Consider the following 18,178-nt stretch of genomic DNA (forward strand, 5'->3'; position numbering starts at 1 on the left):
TGGTGAAGAAGGGTGCAGACCAGCGCCAAGTTTTAAGATGAAATTAAACAAAGTGCTGGAGTAACTCAGCCAGTCAGGCAGCATCTCTTTGTGTCTGCATGTTGTTATGTGTAACCAGTATCTGCAGTTCTTTGTTTCTATCTAATTTTAATGTGGTTAATTTGTGTAAAACAAGAGTTTATGGAACATAACCCTTACACAAGTTGGGGAGTGTCTGTAATAGCTTCAGATTGCAGGCCACATCATGGCCCTGGTGTTTTCAAGTTACTACTTATCATTTGTAAATTGAAGGATTATAGATTTAAAGCATTTTAATGTGATTCCATAAATAAAAACTTACTATATAAGTCAACCTGTGCTTCAACCCAAATATGTGCGAAACGAAAAGTGAAAATTCTCCATGACACTTGCAAAGTTGACAAAAGAACATTGGATCTGGTGACACTTCAGATTGATATTCAATCACGTCGTTTAATCCTGTATAAAAACACACAGACAAGCTCAAAACTCATTTTCAATAACAACAATCACTACATAATAGTAATGGTTAAGGCAAATTTTAAACCCAAGTAGCATCTTAGCGACATCTTGAATAAATGTCCTCTTCTGGTATGTTCATATTTAGTCCCACATCTAAAGGTTGCTTCTGATCATAATTAGGCATAACCTACCACACCCAGTCAGCAGTAACTATGAAATTTCAATTTCTATATGATTAAAAATATTAAATGTTTAAGGGTGCCAAAATAAAAAAGTCAATGGAGTAACAATCTCGGACACCGCAAAATTCATGATCTCAGTGCACCACTACAGAAGCAGACAAAAAGAAGGCTCAACATTCTACAACAAAGAAAATTAAGTACTCTCAGTACCTTGTTTCAATCTGCAAACAGTATTAAGCCTATAGATCTAAAGGAATGCAATGCCCATTCCTAACCAAATGTGCCTGGTGACAGAAAACATTTCATTATCTACCCTGTGGCTTCTCCCATGATAAATGGATAGAAACAAACATGCCTAAGTCAAAAATGCAAACACAGTCCACTCTACCAAGATGATCTCCAGAGCAAGGGAACACAAATAACTTTTTTTTTCCCCAAGTGGAAAAATATTCCTAAACAGAGCTGGTTGATAAAAATATACTTTTTGGTTACCATGGGAAAAAACAAAGAGTATAATTTTTCTATCACCTAGATTTCTGCGTAAACAAGAAATTCACATTATTATGTGCAGACATTGAACATACTGACTGGTGTATTGTTTCTAGCTAGTGGCTTACCATGGATTATCTGTTATCCAGTACCGACTACAGTAATGGTATTTTGATATTCAAAAGAAATTGATACTTTTTTGACCAAAATAAATATACATGAGAAAGCTGCTAAATCTGAAATCTGAAGAAGGGTCTCAACGCAAAACGTCACCCATTCCTACTCTCCAGAGATGCTGTCTGTCCCTCTGATGTCTAGTTTTCCAGCATATTGTGGCTATCATCAGTTTAAACCAGCATCTGCAGTTCCTTCCTACACGTATCTTCCATGATATATTGAACATGACCATGGGGTGCACAGAGTACATCCAGGAATTACAATTTAATTCCTGGATGAAATCACATCTGATCAGAAACATGAATTTCAATATGCATTGCGAGTGGGAATGTAGAACATTACAGGAACAGGCCCATCGATTCACAATGTCTGAACCAAACAGATGCCAAGTAAACTAATATGCTCTGCCTGCCTGAGATCCACATTCTTCCATTTCCATGTGCTATAATGACACTCCTAGTCTCCACTAGATTAACTGGCTAATAAGATTTTATCATCAAATTCAGCAAAATATCAAACTTATATCCTGATTAGATACATTTTATACCGACTAATTCCATTGATCAGTTGCAATACATGTTTGGCAGCATTAATGTTGTACTCTTTGCTCATTCCCAAAATAAAATAAACACATGCAATAGAAAGTATAATTCTTAATTTAAAAGAATATTACATGGCATAAACAATGTCAATAGAAACTGAGAAATAACATACCAATTATAGGATCTTGTATATCCGCAACTCTTAAATGTTGTTCCAAAGCAGATGACCCATGGAGAAGTCGTACATCATTGGTCAGTACATTTCTTTTTACTATACAGAATACAAAATTAAATTCTGCGTAATTATAAATGAATATAGCAGCTGACAAGCATTTATCTGTTGCGGCAATTGCATTAAAATATACTCGTGCCTCACTTCATGTTCAGGATGAATTTGGTACACAATGCCACCTGCTTAGCGATACTGGAGTTTAGCTAAATATAGTTGAGTACTCTTGCTCCAGGAGTTTGAACACACGGAGGTATATTCCTCGTTTAACTTTAATAAACAACTGTGCTGTGTATCTCAGGATAGAGTGAACCATTGAATCAATGTGCAGCGGCTGCCTGTGAGGGTTAGTGTCAAGTGGGCTGAGGCCTGTGATGTGAACATTCAACAACACAAAGTGGGCTTGGTGCAACCAGCCCAAAGGCACGTGGGTGGTATGATTGAAGATGGGATCTAGGTAGTTGATTAATGTTTGGAGCAGCAATGGCCCACATGCATCATGCCATTTAGAATGCAACCCTGCGTTCTGCATTTCAGTGCTGTGGAATCACATTTCTATGTATGTACTATGATAGTGCCTTCGTTTAGTAACATTTTCATTGAACTAAATGTAAAAAAGGAATTTAATTTGGTACATGTGACAATAGCATTGAACCATTGCCGCCGAGATGTATGAGAGGGAGTCAGCTGAATTTGGGGTGATGTGCTTTGTTTCCCTCTCAAAATGGACACTAGACATATCCAGTGGAGATGTGTTGTTGCCAGAAACTGCCCATGATTTCAACATGATGCATGATGGTATTCAGGCCCTGCTACAGTGCCTAGTATCTGCTTGATCGAAAGGAGCTCTAGCTTATTTTCCAATTCTTGCTTGGCATCCCAGATAGCTTTGTGGAAATAACACTTGGTTTTCTTGTATGGTGCAGGATACACACTGTAATAATAAATACAACAAAACAGTAGAATGGTGCAAAATCCGAGTCAGGCTAAATAACATTAAAGCATAATAACAGAATAACTGAATGAGGTAGCTATGAGTAAGAGTACATGGCAGCATGGGAAACGGGTATAAAAGAGGCGATCGGTTCAGGTCGGAAGAGCAGTGGGGATGAAGCTATTCTTAAGTCTGAACATCTAGGCTTTCGAAAGGCTCCATCTTCTCCCGGAAGGTAGAAGAGAAAAAAGGGAATGGCTAGTATCCTTGACCATGCTTCTAGCTTTCCAATGGCAATGCACAATGAAGATGGACCATATGGAAGGAAGTGACAAGCCTTTGATAGAGTGGGCAGTATTCACCACTCTGCATGTTCAAGTGGTCAAGAGGAGAGTTGCTCCTACCAGGCTGAGATGCATCTTGTCAGAGATAGCATGTAGGGCTTAGAGAGAATCATGTCAAATATTCTCAGATGTGTGTATATCCATAACTACATAGCTAAGTATACCACCAACTTGATCTTCAAGTTTGCCGATGATACAACTTGTGGGTCAGACCAACTGTGATGATGCGAAGTACGGACAAGAGATCGAGAACCTACCACTCATGTCAGCAAAAATTAAGAGTTAGTTGTTGACCTAAGCAAGCAGTGGGAGGGGATGTGTGAACACAATTCTGTTTTCAGCACCAGAGCATTGTAAAGATGGTGATCAGCTTCAAGTTCCTCATCATCCATATCATCAGCAATATCATCTGCTGAGTGACTCCAGCACTTTGTCACTCCTTTTTGTAAACTAGCACCTTCAGTTCCTTTTTTCTACTTCTTCACCAGCAATCTAAACTGGTTCCCTCACACTGATACAGTAATCAAGGAAGTGGATCAGTGTATGTACTCTCTTGGGTGTCTGAAAAGATTTGAACCTTTACAAATGCGCTATAGAAAACATTGTGATAGGATGCATTTCAGTCTGGTTATAGCCTGGTGCACCACTCTCTGCCTGAAACTGCAGATGGGGTGGGAGAGGGGTGGAGTATCAGGGGTCAAGTTTGGAGAAGGGGCTCTTGATCATCCAAACGTGCAGAGAGTGGCAAGTCAAAGACAGGCTCATTCCTTCCATCCATTACAACGTTACAGTGTGTTGTGTCAAGAAGGCTGGAAGTATCGTTGAAGATGCCTGTCAGCACAGCCATTGCCTTTTCTCTCTCCGACGTTTTGAGAGAAGACACACGAGCTTGAAATAACATATGTCCTCAAGTAAGAATATATTTTTACCCATTGGTATAAGACTACCTAACCAGACACCTCTCTAACACCCCACTCCTATAGATGCTGGCAGGTACTCTTAACTCAACCTCCTGCAGTTATTCTGTTGTTGTACTTTAATATTCTTTTGCATTATTCCCACTGCACACCAACTTGCATCATTTGTGTTCAAGAAGGAACTGCAGATGCTGGGAAATCGAAGGTACACATAAATGCTGGAGAAACTCAGCGGGTGCAGCAGCATCTATGGAGCGAAGGAAATATCCATAGATGCTGCTGCACCCGCTAAGTTTCTCCAGCATTTTTGTGTAACTTGCATCATTTTACGGTTTTGCACCTGACACTTGTATTTATTATTACTGTAAATGGTCTGCATGTGGAAAGGGAATTTTGTTGCATGCTGGTATATATGACACTAACTTAAATTTGAATATAGTGCAACCATATCCATTATGCTTCCCAACTCCAGTCAAATAAATTCTGTCCATGCTCCCTTGAGGACATTCTCATTTTGCAATACAGCAACGATTTTCCTAATCATTACCAATATCCCCTTCTTTCTTCTTGGTGTCAGAATTATAAAGCGCAGAAACAGGCCCTTTAGCCTAACTCTTCAATATCACCCAAGATGCCCTAGCCCACTTTCCGGCCGTTTTATTAATGAGTTCTGAATGAATGCAGAACTTTCCCATCCATATTAATTAATATCCTGTATAAAATCAATCTGTGCTGTATTTTCTACATGCCGAAGGGCTGTATACCAGGCCGGGCCGTCTTAACGCATGGGCACGCAGGGCAGTTGCCCGAGCATAGGGGCCCCATGCTAATCTATGTATTGTAGAATGTTATTGTAGAACATGAAAAGGGAGAAGAACATTGCAAGTGCACGACGGCATATTTGATTCGGCATAAAGAAACTGGAAGTGTAGGGGCCCCAGTGCACTGCTTGCCCGGGGGCCTATAATGCTGTTAAGACGGCCCTGGTACCAGGGTACAATCAGGTGAAAACTGGTACACTTGAACTGTGAAAACTCAATTGGTTACAAGTAAAGCACCCATATCTATGACCTGACATGTGACATTAATAATTAATGCTTGAGACAGCAGGATTCACCTAGACAGTGAAAACATTAATAGGTAGTTTGTGGCATATTTAATTACATAATTAATTTTGCACTCCAGCTTTTGCGATTGCTTAGTTGTACAAGTTATTGGTGAGGTCACACTTGGATATTGTGTTCAGTTTTAGTCGCCCTGTTGTAGGGAAGATGCCACTAAGCTGGAAAGTATACAGAGAAGCTTTATGAAGAGGTTCCCAGGATTTGAAGTCCTGAGTTACAGGGTCAGGGTGGGCATGATGGGACTTTCCTCCTTGGAGCACAGAACAGTGATCTTATGCAGTGAAATAAAATCATGGAGTAGATCATAATTCACTGGAATTTAAAGGGATGAGAGGGAATCTTATAGAAACATATAAAATTCTTAAAGGATTGGACAGGCCAGATGCAGGAAAAATGTTCTCGATGTTGGAGGAGTCCAGAACCAGGGGTCACAGTTTATGAATAAGGGGTAGGCCATTTAGGACTGAGATGAGGGAAAAACGTTTTCACCCAGAAAGTTGTGAATCTGTGGAATTCTCTGCCACAGAAGGCAGTGGAGACCAATTAACTGGATGTTTGCAAGAGAGTTAGAATTAGCTCTTAGGGCTAAAGTAATCAAGGAATATGGGGGAAAAGCAGGAACGGGGTACCGACTTTAGATCAGCCATGATCATATTGAATGGCGGTGCTGGTTCGAAGGGCCGAATGGCCTACTGCTTCTATATTTCTATGTGGAGGCCAAATCACTGGATCGATTTAAGAGAGTTAGAGCTCTAGGGCTAGTGGAGTCAAGGGATATGGGGAGAAGGCAGGCACGGGTTATTGATAGGGGACGATCAGCCATGATCACAATGAATGGTGGTGCTGGCTCGAAGGGCCGAAAGGCCTCCTCCTGCACATATTTTCTATGTTTCTATATCATCAATTCTTCAAATAGTTGCTATTTTCACATTTGTAGTCACAATCTCAGAAGAAATTGCATTTGTGAAGATGTTAAATGGAGATAGTATCAATCTTTTTCTTTGGTCTACAATCCAAAGGAATTGCTATCAGAGTTGATTCAAAATAATGCAAGAAACATCATCCATTTAAAATATAATTTCCATTAAAAATAAGCAGAAAAGACATACCAAAATTAATAGTCTTTTTCCCCATGATTTTGTACTCTCCTTTTTGTCTAGGAGCTGGGAAAGAAAATCCTAAATTGAAGATAGAATGCAAATTAACAATGTTGTTTTCAACTTACAACTTGTATTCAATTTGCAAGTTGAGAGGGGCTAGAATTGGGGGTATACACATCCATGTATGGAAAGCATCCCATCTCCAACTGTAAATTGAACTATATGTAGATTGGATAGAGTGCACTATAGCCTCTTACACATGTAAATGTGGTTCCAAACATAGAAACATAGAAAAATGGGTGAAGTAGGCTATTTGGCCCTTCGAGCCAGCACTGCCATTCAATATGATCAGCTGATCATCTAAAATCAGTATCCTGTTCCTGCTTTTCCCCCAATATCCCTTGATTTTTTTAGCCCATAGAGCCAAATCTAACTCTCTCTTGAAAACATCCAGTGAATTGACCTCCACTGCATTCTGTGGCAGAGAATTCCACAGATTCACAACTCTCTGGAAGAAAAAAGTTTTTCCTCATCTCAGTCCTAAATGGCCTACCCCTTATTCTTAACGGTGACACCTGGTTCTGGACTCCCCCAACATTGGGAACACATTTCCTGCATCTTGCCTGTCCAATCCTTTAAGAAATGTATATGTTTCTATAAGATCCCATCTCATCTTTCTAAACTCCAGTGCATATAAGCCCAGTCGACCCATTCTTTCATCATATGTCAGACCCACCATCCCGGGAATTAACCTACGCTCCACTCCCTCAACAGCAAAAATGTCCTTCCTCAAATTAGGAGACCAAAATTGCACACAATACTCCAGGTGCAGTCTCATCAGGGCCCTGTACAACTACAGTAGGACCTCCTTGCTCCAAAACTCAAATCCTCCCATAATGGCCAACATGCCAACGTCTGAAGAAGGATCTCGACCTGAAATGTCACCCATTTCCTCTCTCCAGAGATGCTGCCTGTCCTGCTGAGTTACTCCAGTTTTTTGTGTCTATCTTCGGTTTAAACCAGCATCTGCAGTTCTTTCTTACACATGCTATTATCTTTCTTCACTGCCTGCTGTACCGGCATGCTTACTTTCAGTGACTGATGTACAAGCACACTCAGGCTTCGTTGCACCTCCCCTTTTCCTAATCTGACACCATTCAGATAATAATCTGCTTTCCTGTTCTTGCCACCAAACTGCATAACCTCACATTTATCCACATTATATTGCATCTGCCATGTATCTGCCAACTCACCCAACTATCCAAGTTACCCTGCAGCCTCATAGCCTCCTCCTCGCAGCTCACTGTCAACCAGCTTTGTGTCTGATTGTGGATCAGCCATGATCACATTGAATGGCGGTGCTGGCTCGAAGGGCCGAATGGCCTACTCCTGCACCTATTGTATCACCCGCAAACTTGGAGATGTTACATTTAATTCCCTCATCTAAATCGTTAATATACATTGTAAATACCTGCGGAACCAGCACTGAGCCTTGCGGCACCCCAGTAGTCATTGCCTGCCGTTCTGAAAAGGACCCGTTAATTGCTACTCTTTGCTTCCTGTCTGTCAACCAGTTCTTTATCCATGTCAATACCCTACCCCCGATACTATGTGCTCTAATTTTGCATACTACTCTCGTGTTGGACCTTATCAAAGGCTTTTTAAAAGTCCAGATACACCACATCCACGGGCTCTCCATTATCCATTCTACTTGGTACATCCTCAAAAAATTCCAGAGGATTAGTCAAGCATGATTTCCCCATCATAAATCAATGCTAACTTTGACCCCGATACTGTCACTGCTTTCCAAATGCGCTGCTGCATCATTACTAATCGACTCAAGCATCTTCCCCACTACCGGTGTAAGGCTAACTGGTGTATATTTCCCTGTTTTCTCTCTCCCCCCCTTTTAAAAAAAGTTTAGTTACGTTAGCTATCCTTCAGTCCACAGGAACTGATCCAGAGTCTCTAGAACATTGGAAAATGATCACCAATGCATCCACGATTTCTAGGGCCACCTCCTTGAGTACTCTGGGATGCACACCATCAGGCCCTGAGGATTTATCTACCATCAGTCCCAACAGTTTACCCAACACCATTTCCTGACTAATGTGGATTCCCTTCAGTTCCTCCCTTCCACTAGATTGTTTTGATATGTGATTATACTTATGATATAGATAAAACTAGCACATATTAGACGGAAAAAGATGGCTCCACACACACTCGTGTTGGGATCAAAAGCCAGAAATGATTTATTTCCAAGTTAAAGGTCACTGACCGATTTACATAATTATATGCGCGAGTCTGAGCTTGTGCGAGAATGAGTACAGCTCATATGCATAAATTACATGGATATTGTCACATTCTTTCCTTTTTGACATTTTGGGATTACATTTCCAACGATCCAAAACAAAGCAAACCTAAACACTTTTCATAGTATTACACTGCAGTAATATGGCTTAACTTAACTGAATAAAACAACTGTTCTGTTTTATTTCACAATTTCAACCATGGCCACACTTGTGATTTGTTTCAATAACACAAAATAATGTTCACATGCTTTCTTCTCATAAGCATGCAGGTACATGACGACAAACTACCTTATTTCTTGTCATACTCGCCGTATCTTTCCGGCGGTCTGACATCTCTTCCTGCCCTAGTCTTTGTGATGGTGTATCTTTCAGAAGTGTCTTTCTTTTCAGTGTGTCCATTCTATCCATCACTTCTAGTTTCTTCTCTTGTGTCACTTTGATTTTGTTTAGTTTTCTCTGTGTTATGAGTTTCACGAGTTGCATCTTTTTCTGGTGATGCATGTTGTGTTGGTTTTTCCTGTGTCAGCTGAGGTTGCAAAGGTGTCTCAGTCTTCTCCACGTCTGGTGGTTTCACTGGAGTTATGTGTGGGGGTAGTTCTTCTTCAGATCCACTCGATTACGTCGGATTAGAAGTCCTGATTCTGTCTCGACTTCATATGATCTCTCATCCAGTAGTTTCTGAACTGTTGCTCTCTGCCATCTGGTATCTCCTAGTTTATAGGGTTTGAGTCTTAATAATAATAATAATAAATTTTATTTTTATAGCGCTTTTCTAAGACTCAAAGTCGCTTTACAATAGTAACAGACAATAGCAAACGGAGAAGCGGCGAACAAACAGCGCCAGCGTCCTCTCCGTGCAGGACATAAAGAAAGAATACAGACATAACAATAATAGACATTTAATCGGAATAACATATAATCGGAATATAACAAATAATAAAGACATCACAGAGACACAAATTAAAAACAGAATTCAATCCAAAAACAGAAAATCAAAAACACAGTGTGAAGAGAGAGCAGCGGCAACCAATTCGTGCCAGCGTCCACTCTCTCTTCACGGCAGCCATCTTGGACACAGACCTACAAGACTACAGTTAGACAAAAAAAATCATCCCCCCACAGTGGATAGCACTATGGGGGAAGGCACAATGTCCAGTCCCCACCCCATGTTCACCCCAAAGTCAGGCCTATTGAGGCCACCGCAATTGCCTCTACGGAGGCCCGATGTCCCTGGCCGTTCTCACCGGGTGGTCTTGCCCCGGCGTCGGGAGAGTCCTTTCGGCGGCTGGGCCACCTGGAACGGCCGCTTCCTGGTTGGAGCCCGCGGCTGCCGAAGCCGACAAGGCCGCGCCGGTTTGGAGCTCCCAGGCTCCCGATGAAAAAGTCGGCGACCGCCTCTCCGCAGCCCACAGCCCGGAGTTGTTGCTCTCGGCGGTCCAGCTCGCCAGAGCTCCAGCGCGTCGCTCCAGCGCGGCGACCCAGGCAAGGCATCGCCCGCTCCGCTCCAGCGCTCCAATGCCGTGCCGCCGCCGAGGCCGAGGTGCTGGGCGTTTCCCGCCAGGAAACGGCGCTCCAAGCCCGCAGGTAGGCCACGAGGACGGATCGACGGGCAGCCCGGAGAAGAAGCTGCCACACCGACCAGGTAGGGACCTAGAAATTAGGTTTACACCTACCCCCCACATTAAAAAGACCATATCCCCTACAAACAAAAAACAGAACTCAGTAAAAACTATAAAAAAAACGGATTTAAAACGGACGGCTGCTGGCTAGCAGCCGTTCACCAAGATGGCTCCTCCTCCTCTTACGACATCACCTTCTTCCAGGATTCACAGATACTTGGCTTGTTGGTTGTAGATTTTTGACTATTTTCCTCGCAAATCCTTCATCCTTTTCCTCTCTTCCGTGAGTATCTCAGTACCACGTGGTTGGAGGAGGTTTGATGTAGTTGGAAGTGTCATTCTTGTTCTCCTTCCATGTAGTCTTTGTACAGGACTACTGTTCACTCCTTGCGCATGGGGTGTTGTGCAATTCCAGCATTGCCAAGTAGACATCGGTCTTGGAGTGAGTGGTTTTCTTCAGTACTCGCTTGGCTGCCTTGACTGTCGATTCCACCGTTGCCATTAGCTTGGCTATGTCTTGGAGAAATTGTGTAGTGGTCAAATTTCCATTTCCTGGCAAATTTGGCGAACTCCTCTGATGAGAAATGTGTCCCGTTGTCGCATACCAGTGCTGGGAATTCCTTATCTTGCGAAGCGGTTCTTGAGTTTCACAATGACTGTCCTGCTGCTCAGGTCATACAATCAGTCTATTTCCCAGAAATAAGATAGATAGTCAACTGTGATTAAATAATGCTTTCCCACAAGTTCAAACATATCGGTTCCCACTTTTTCCCATGAACGATCTGGGAGGTCATGGGGCATCAGAGTTTCTTTCTGATTCTGTTGTTCGTACGTCCTGCAGGCTTCAGTTTAAAATGAACTGCTTCCCATCGGAGTTCATTCTGGGCCAGAAATTCTCTAGCACGTCTGAGGGTTCCTTCTACTCCTAGTTGAGAGGCGTGGAGTGTCTCCGACATATCTTTGCGTAGAGTAATAGGGATTATAACTTTCTCTCCTCTGAATATTAGGCCGTCTTGCACATGCAACTCGTCTCTGACGTTGAAGTAAGGTTGTGCTGCCTCTGGGACTTCTACTTTGTAATCTGGCCATCCATTTTGGATTACTTTCTTAACGGTCTGTAGTTATTCGACTTCTCTTTACCCATTTGATCTCAATGTCATAGTGTAGCATCCTCATCATCATGCCCTGAAGACGTCTTGGTACTCTATGCAGAGGCTTTTTGATGATGACTTCCAATAGTTTGTAGTCACTCGCACTCCCAACAATCATTCTTTGAACATCGGCCTGAACATCGGGCCGCCGTAGTGGCGACTGCAGAGGGTTCAAAGGCCCCGACCACCAGTGAACAAAGAGGAAGATGACTGAATTTTATTGCCTCCCTCACAGTGGGAAACGATGGTCATGTTAAATTCTATCATATATTGTGTTCTTTTTATTCATATGGCTGTATGGTAACTCAAATCTCACTGTGCCAATTGGTGCATGTGACAATAAATATAACTTGAACTTGAACTGTCCGTAGGTGTACTGATGAAAACGCTCGAAGGCAAACACTATTGCTAGTGCCTCCTTCTCAATCTGAGCATATCTCTGCTTGGCGGCGTCAATACTCGACTCACATAGGACAGTGGTTGCCCTTTCTGCATAAGTGTTGCACCTAGACCTGCCTTGCTTGCATCACATTGTATGGTCAGCTGATCATCTGATGTGTAGTACACCAGGATAGGTGCCGTTGTCAACAGCTCCTTGATCTTCTGATATTGCCTAGTCATGTTCTGATGACCATTCCCACTCTGCTTCCTTGTGGGTCAATCTCCTCAAAGGCTCGAATGTGTCCAACAACATTGGCAGGAATCTTGGCAAGCAGTTTACACTGCCTTGTAATCTTTAGATTTCTGTTCAATTGCTTGTGTTGGGCATCTCTAGGATAGCCTGGATCTTCTTTGGATCCAGTTTCAGGCCACGATTTGTAACTACATGTCCTAGAAATGTGATACAAGTAGTTTTCACTGCCGACTTCTTCCGGTTCAGCTTGATGCCTTTGTCTCTGCATCGCTGAAGAAGATCTTGCAGTCTTGCATTGCAATTCCTTTCTGCATCTTACCTGGTGTCTCCTACAACGAATAGGATGATGTCTTCTGCAACACATTCTACTCCCTCTAATCCTTCTTGGGCGTGTTGCAGCTTCTTCCGTAAGATCTCTGCACTTACTTTCAGTCCAAATGGCAACCTCTTCCAGCGATAGCTCCCAAAAGGGGTGTTCATGGTTGTTAAGAAACTGCTCTCCTCATCTAATGGCCTTTAGTAAAATCTGACTGTGCACTTTAATTTACTTTGCTAGTTGGTGCAAGATTCAATTGGCTGGACAGAACATCTAAATATATTTACAAAGAGGAAACTCACATTCTTCCCTCATATTCCCTTCCAACTATGAGTCCATACTGCCCTCAGAGCATTCCCATCAGTCCCATTCCTCCACTTATTTCCCTATATCCTATTCATCAATTATTCATCATCCATATCTCATGAACGACCCCCCGAATTCTTCTGCCATTCATTAGCACTGGAATAGTTAAGGTAGCCATTTAACCTAACAACCAGCACATCTTAGGAAAGTAGTAGAAAACTGAAGAACCAGGAGGAAAAATATGCAGTCAAAGATGAGGAAGAACTTCTTCACCCAGAGGGTGGTTAGTTTGTGGAATTCACTGCCCCAGGGAGCAGTGGAAGCAGAAACGTTAAATATATTTAAGTCAAAAATAGATGGTTTTTTAGCTGCCAAGGGGATAAGGGGCTACGGGGAGAGGGCAGGGATATGGACCTAGGTATGGTTAGTATAGTAGACCTGAGTGATCTCCTGGACAAGTGTCGATCGCCTGGATTGGGGTCGGAGAGGAATTTCCCGGATTTTTTTCCCGAATTGGACCTGGGTTTTTATCCGGTTTTTTGCCTCCCCCAGGAGATCACGCGGTTCTTGGGGTGGAGAGGGGTGATAGCGGTATAAAGGGGAGGGTAGTGTCTTGTGTTCTGTGTCTTGTGTCTACTGTTTGTGGGTAAGTGTGTCTGTTTGGTGTTCAGCCATGAGTGAATGGCGGTGCGGGCTCGACGGACCTGGTGGTCTACTCTCGCACCTACTTTCTATGATTCTATGATTCTAAAGGGAGAAAATCCAACTCCACAAAGGCATCACAAATAGGTCAGAATCAAACCCATGTGTTGTGCAGCACTGATGCTTGCAGAACAAAACCAAATTAAAAACTCAAAATGTGCTCCACTGCATCATCATCTTTTATCAAAGATTCACTCCTGTGCTGCCAGGACACTACCAAGATCAGGCTTTTCAGAGATGTAAAACTTGCAAGATGGTGCCAGAATATTTTTGTGTGGTGTCACAGAAGAGGATCTATTTATAACTAGAGTAAGTGGGACCCGTTGGGTCCCAGCATCACACGGGAGGGCTGGTCACCAACGCAATATTCCACCTCTCCATCAATTCCAATACTGCTCGCCAGTGGGGGGGGGGGGTGACTGTCTGTTGCACTAGTATGGGTGTTGCGGGCTGAAGGTACTGGTTTCCAGAGGGCTAGTATAGACATTGTGGGCCTTATGGATGCTTGGGCAGGCATCCAACTGTTGCAACGATTGTAAAAGCCAAGCCAAGGCAAACAATAGGGCTGCAGCCACCCGACAACCAAAATTCATTTTGTGAGCACAAACTTGTTAAAAAGGCGAGGCAAACAATTGGGCTGCAGACACCCGACAACCAAAATTCATTTTGTGAACACAAACTTCTTAAAAAAGGAGAGGCAAACAATTCGGTTGCAGACACCCGACAACCAAAATTCATTTTGTGAACACAAACTTTGAAAAAAAAGGGCTGCAGCCACTTTACAGCCGCATCGAGGGGACTCACCGTGGAGTAGATGTGCGTTCAGTGTTATTCGCAGCTCAGAGAGCCGTGACCTTCTCGCTTCCTGGGTCTGGCAGAGACTGAGTGAGGCACGACATTTCCTGGTTTTATAGTCCCTCCCCCAGAGAGAATGGGGAATTTTGTAAAAACATTAATCTCTCTCTCATTTCTCATAGATGGAAAAAATCCTCCGCACTCATACGGCGGAGGGGGGCTCTAAGCGAGGTGGCCAAAAATGACGACCGTAGGTGGCGGCGTTCTCTCGGAAATCGCAGCACAGTCGGCCAAGATCAGCGGTCAAGATCAGAGATTTAGTAATATAGATGGTTTCACTCCTTTACTTGTATCGGATTGTACTTAGTATGATTTTACTGCATAACATGCAAAATAAGCTGTTCATTGTATCTTGGTGCATGTGAAATACTAAACTAGTTAATCAGCCATTTACCACAGACCCCAATTATCTGAAGCTGAAAAATCAATGATTGTCTCTCCATTACAAAAAATGGAAATGGGGATACTTAACAATGGAAGAGCATTCAGTTTTCTTTGCATAGAAGATTAGTTTAAGGAGACAGTTGGTAAATGAGTGAAAGCCAGCTATTATTTTGGGTCTCCATTGATAAAGTGACAGATGACATGACAGGAATTAATATCAACTGATAAAATCTCTGTCAAAGGGAAGAACAAAACTGGAGATGCCACGACTCTATTCCAAGGTCTTAAACCAGACAAAAATTTCTACAAAACCTGCCCAGAGCTGTACTTGTCTCAACTACTATAAAAAAGCAAATTAGACAGTGGATTTGGGTAGTTAGAATTGGCAATTTAATCTCTTTTAAGTCCTCCGGAGACCCCCTGTCTGGCATGGCGACCCTGTTTATAGAAGAAGAGGAATGAGGAACTAAGTCGGGTATAGTGTAGACCACCTCCTCCATATAAGATCCCATAGGGAGAGGGGAGTCTGGCACCCCTGCAGGGAAGGGCACCCCCAGAAGAAAATGATAGCGACTCGGAGACTGAAAAGGATGATAAAGAGGAAGGGAAAGGGCTGATGCCAAAAAAGAAGAGCAGTATTGAATTCAGCAGTGAGACTTAAACAACGCAGAGCACCAGAGAAACAGCAGATAAATCAAGGAAAACTGGAAAATGAAAAAAAAAAGCATGAATCAAAGCTGTCAAGAACTTTAACATTTAAGCAGCAACAGCTTGTACAGTTTAAAACAAACTTGAAAGTTTGAAAGCCAATTGTGAAAGTTTCAGACCTTATGTCTGTAGGAGAAAGATAAGGAGAGGGATAATGAGAGATAAGCAGAGGGAGAGAGAGAGAGTGAGGGAGAGAGAGAGGGAGGGAGGGAGAGAGGGAGGGAGGGAGAGAGAGACTCGACGGGTGTGGGGTGTGGCGAGACCCTGAATGACAGGGAGTCTGGCCAATCACAACCTGGATCACTGTCCAATCACAGCACCCAGGATCCTAGCCGCCCTGCATCACACCTAGCCGCCCACTCCTCGCAGATGAGGGCTTTTCTGGGCTTGGTTAATCCTTTTTCAATTTAATTCTCTCATTCCAACAAGAAGACTTTCACAACTGAAAGACATGTGGGGGTGAGTTTCAAATGTGCCTCCCTGGCACGATCGAGCATCTTTCTCAAATATAGTAATTATATTTTTTGCATGCGAAAACCACCGGCAATAACTCTTTCTCGATTTGTGCATATCGCGTCTCGGTCATAGTCCTCAAGGCATAAGCAATAGGCTGGTCTTCTCCCTGCAGGCACGCTGCGCTGAGGCCGTACTGGGATGCACTACAGATCTGTGAAACTGGTTGATTGACGTAAAAATATGACAGAGTGGGAGGGCACAACGTCTGCTGCCTGACAGTGTCAAAAGCTCGTTACTGCTACTCATGCCACATCCAGGCAGTGTTCTTATGAAGAAGTTTCATAGTGGAGCTGAGAGTTCGCTAAAGTTCAGAATGAACTTGCCAAGATAGTTTACCATGCCCAGAAACCTCTGCAGGCTGGTGACATCAGTCGGCACTGCCATCTTGCTGATGGCTGCCGTCTTCGCAGGATCAGCTATGAGGCAGTCGCTGATGAAAACATGTCCCGCATAGTTCACCTTGTTGACACGAAACTTGCACTTATGGAGGTTGAGTTTCAAATGTACCTCCCTGTTACGATCGAGCATCTTTCTCAAATTGTCATCATGCTCCTGCATGTCCTTACCCGCCACAATAATGTCATCAATGTGATGATGGTGTCTGAATGCAGTCCCTCAGGTTATACATATACGTATCTCCTGCTTGTTCTTCTTGGTACCGGCTACCATCGAGGACACCCAGTCGGTGGGCTCCGTGACAGGAGTAATAACCCTCAGAGCTTCCATCCTGTCGAGCTCTGCCTTAACTTGGTCTCACATGGCAACCGGGATCCGATGAGCAGGACGGACCACGGGTCTCAAATCCGGATCTATAATCATCGAGTACATGACAGGCAGCTTGCCAAGTTCGTCAATGAAAAGATCATTGTAATTCGCAAAGATACGCTGTGTAGAATCGGGGACCAGTGCAAGCTGATGCATGGCCTTGCAAAATGAAACCAGTCCCATGTCTAAGCAGGCATCTATACCAAGGAGAGATACGACTGTGCCTTTAACTATGAAAATTTGTAATTTATATGATCGTGGCGCCAGATGGCACTGCAGCTCCACCACTCCAATAGGAAGCACTTCGCTACCTACATATGCTAGAAGGGTTCCATTACTTGTTTTTAATTTCTCTGCATTCTCAGGAATGTTTACAGAAGCACCATCAGATAAGTGGTATGGAAGCTCAGAGTGTAGGAAGTACACAGCTGGTTTTGTCTTGTTCTTGCTTGAACGCGGTCTGCAGCAACTCCAGTAATGGTTTCTACTTTTGCAACCATGACAAATCTGTCCGAAGTCTGGGCATTTCTCCTGTTTGAGAGTTTCCACAATTACTACCATCGTTAATAAATCTCATGCCAGGCCTAACAGACTGGGCTTTTGTCGCTTCATTCGGTCGACGTTCCCTTCTGAAATACGGTCCTGAAATACGGTCAATGCTGAATGCAGACTGCGGCGTGGTGCTCAAAGTCTTTGTGTGAGCATCCGTCATTTCATGAATCCATGTTGCTGATCGCTTTAGCCAAAGTCAGGTCATAATCACGCAAAAGATCCCTCTTCAATTTATCATCAATTATGCCACACACAAGCCTGTCTCTTATAAGTTCGGTGCCGAGATCACCAAATCTACAGCACTTTGCTACATGCTTTAACAAATTTATATAAGTTTCAATTGACTCACCTGGTTTCTGGTTGCATGCGAATAATTTGTGCCGTTCCATGATGAGGTTAGTCTGTGGATCGCACAACTGTCAACATTTATTCTTGAGACATACCAGGTCATGTATTGTCTCAGTGGGTATGACGCCTGCATCATTTGCGTCCAGTATAGCCTCCGCAGAGACAAGCAACTTCACCCGTCGAATTGCTTCCAATCCTGCCAGATTGAGAATAGATGCATGTACGTGGGGAGTCTTGTCGTGGTGTACAGCATCCATGTAGACATAATACTCCTCCTCGAAGATACACCATCATTCTCCGATATCGCCTTCAAAGACAAGTGGGTCGGGCTTTCGAATAGATTCAACCATGGCCAAGACTGTCAAAAGTCATTAAAAAAAGCCGCTGATGTTGATCCGAAGTCACTTCCGTACTTCTGACATCATGTACGAAGTTGCATAAACACCGAGTCGTTCAGCTTCGTATATAAGTTCTTTACTAGCAGAACACAGA

At 43.2% G+C, this 18,178-nt stretch overlaps 1 protein-coding gene across 1 annotated transcript in view; it reads right to left on the bottom strand.

Moving 5' to 3' along the window:
* The window catches only part of LOC116987136, a 73,200-nt gene that overhangs the window by 38,197 nt on the left and 16,825 nt on the right, over positions 1-18,178 (bottom strand). Inside the window, exons 4-6 of the mRNA XM_033043016.1 lie at positions 6,528-6,596; positions 2,043-2,141; positions 341-477 (exon numbers count right to left, since the gene is read on the bottom strand). Coding sequence (XP_032898907.1) covers positions 341-477; positions 2,043-2,141; positions 6,528-6,596 — 305 coding nt within the window. The remainder of the gene's footprint in view (positions 1-340; positions 478-2,042; positions 2,142-6,527; positions 6,597-18,178) is intronic.

This window comes from Amblyraja radiata, chromosome 2, assembly GCF_010909765.2.
Source record: "Amblyraja radiata isolate CabotCenter1 chromosome 2, sAmbRad1.1.pri, whole genome shotgun sequence".
NCBI classification, from domain to species: Eukaryota; Metazoa; Chordata; class Chondrichthyes; order Rajiformes; family Rajidae; genus Amblyraja; species Amblyraja radiata.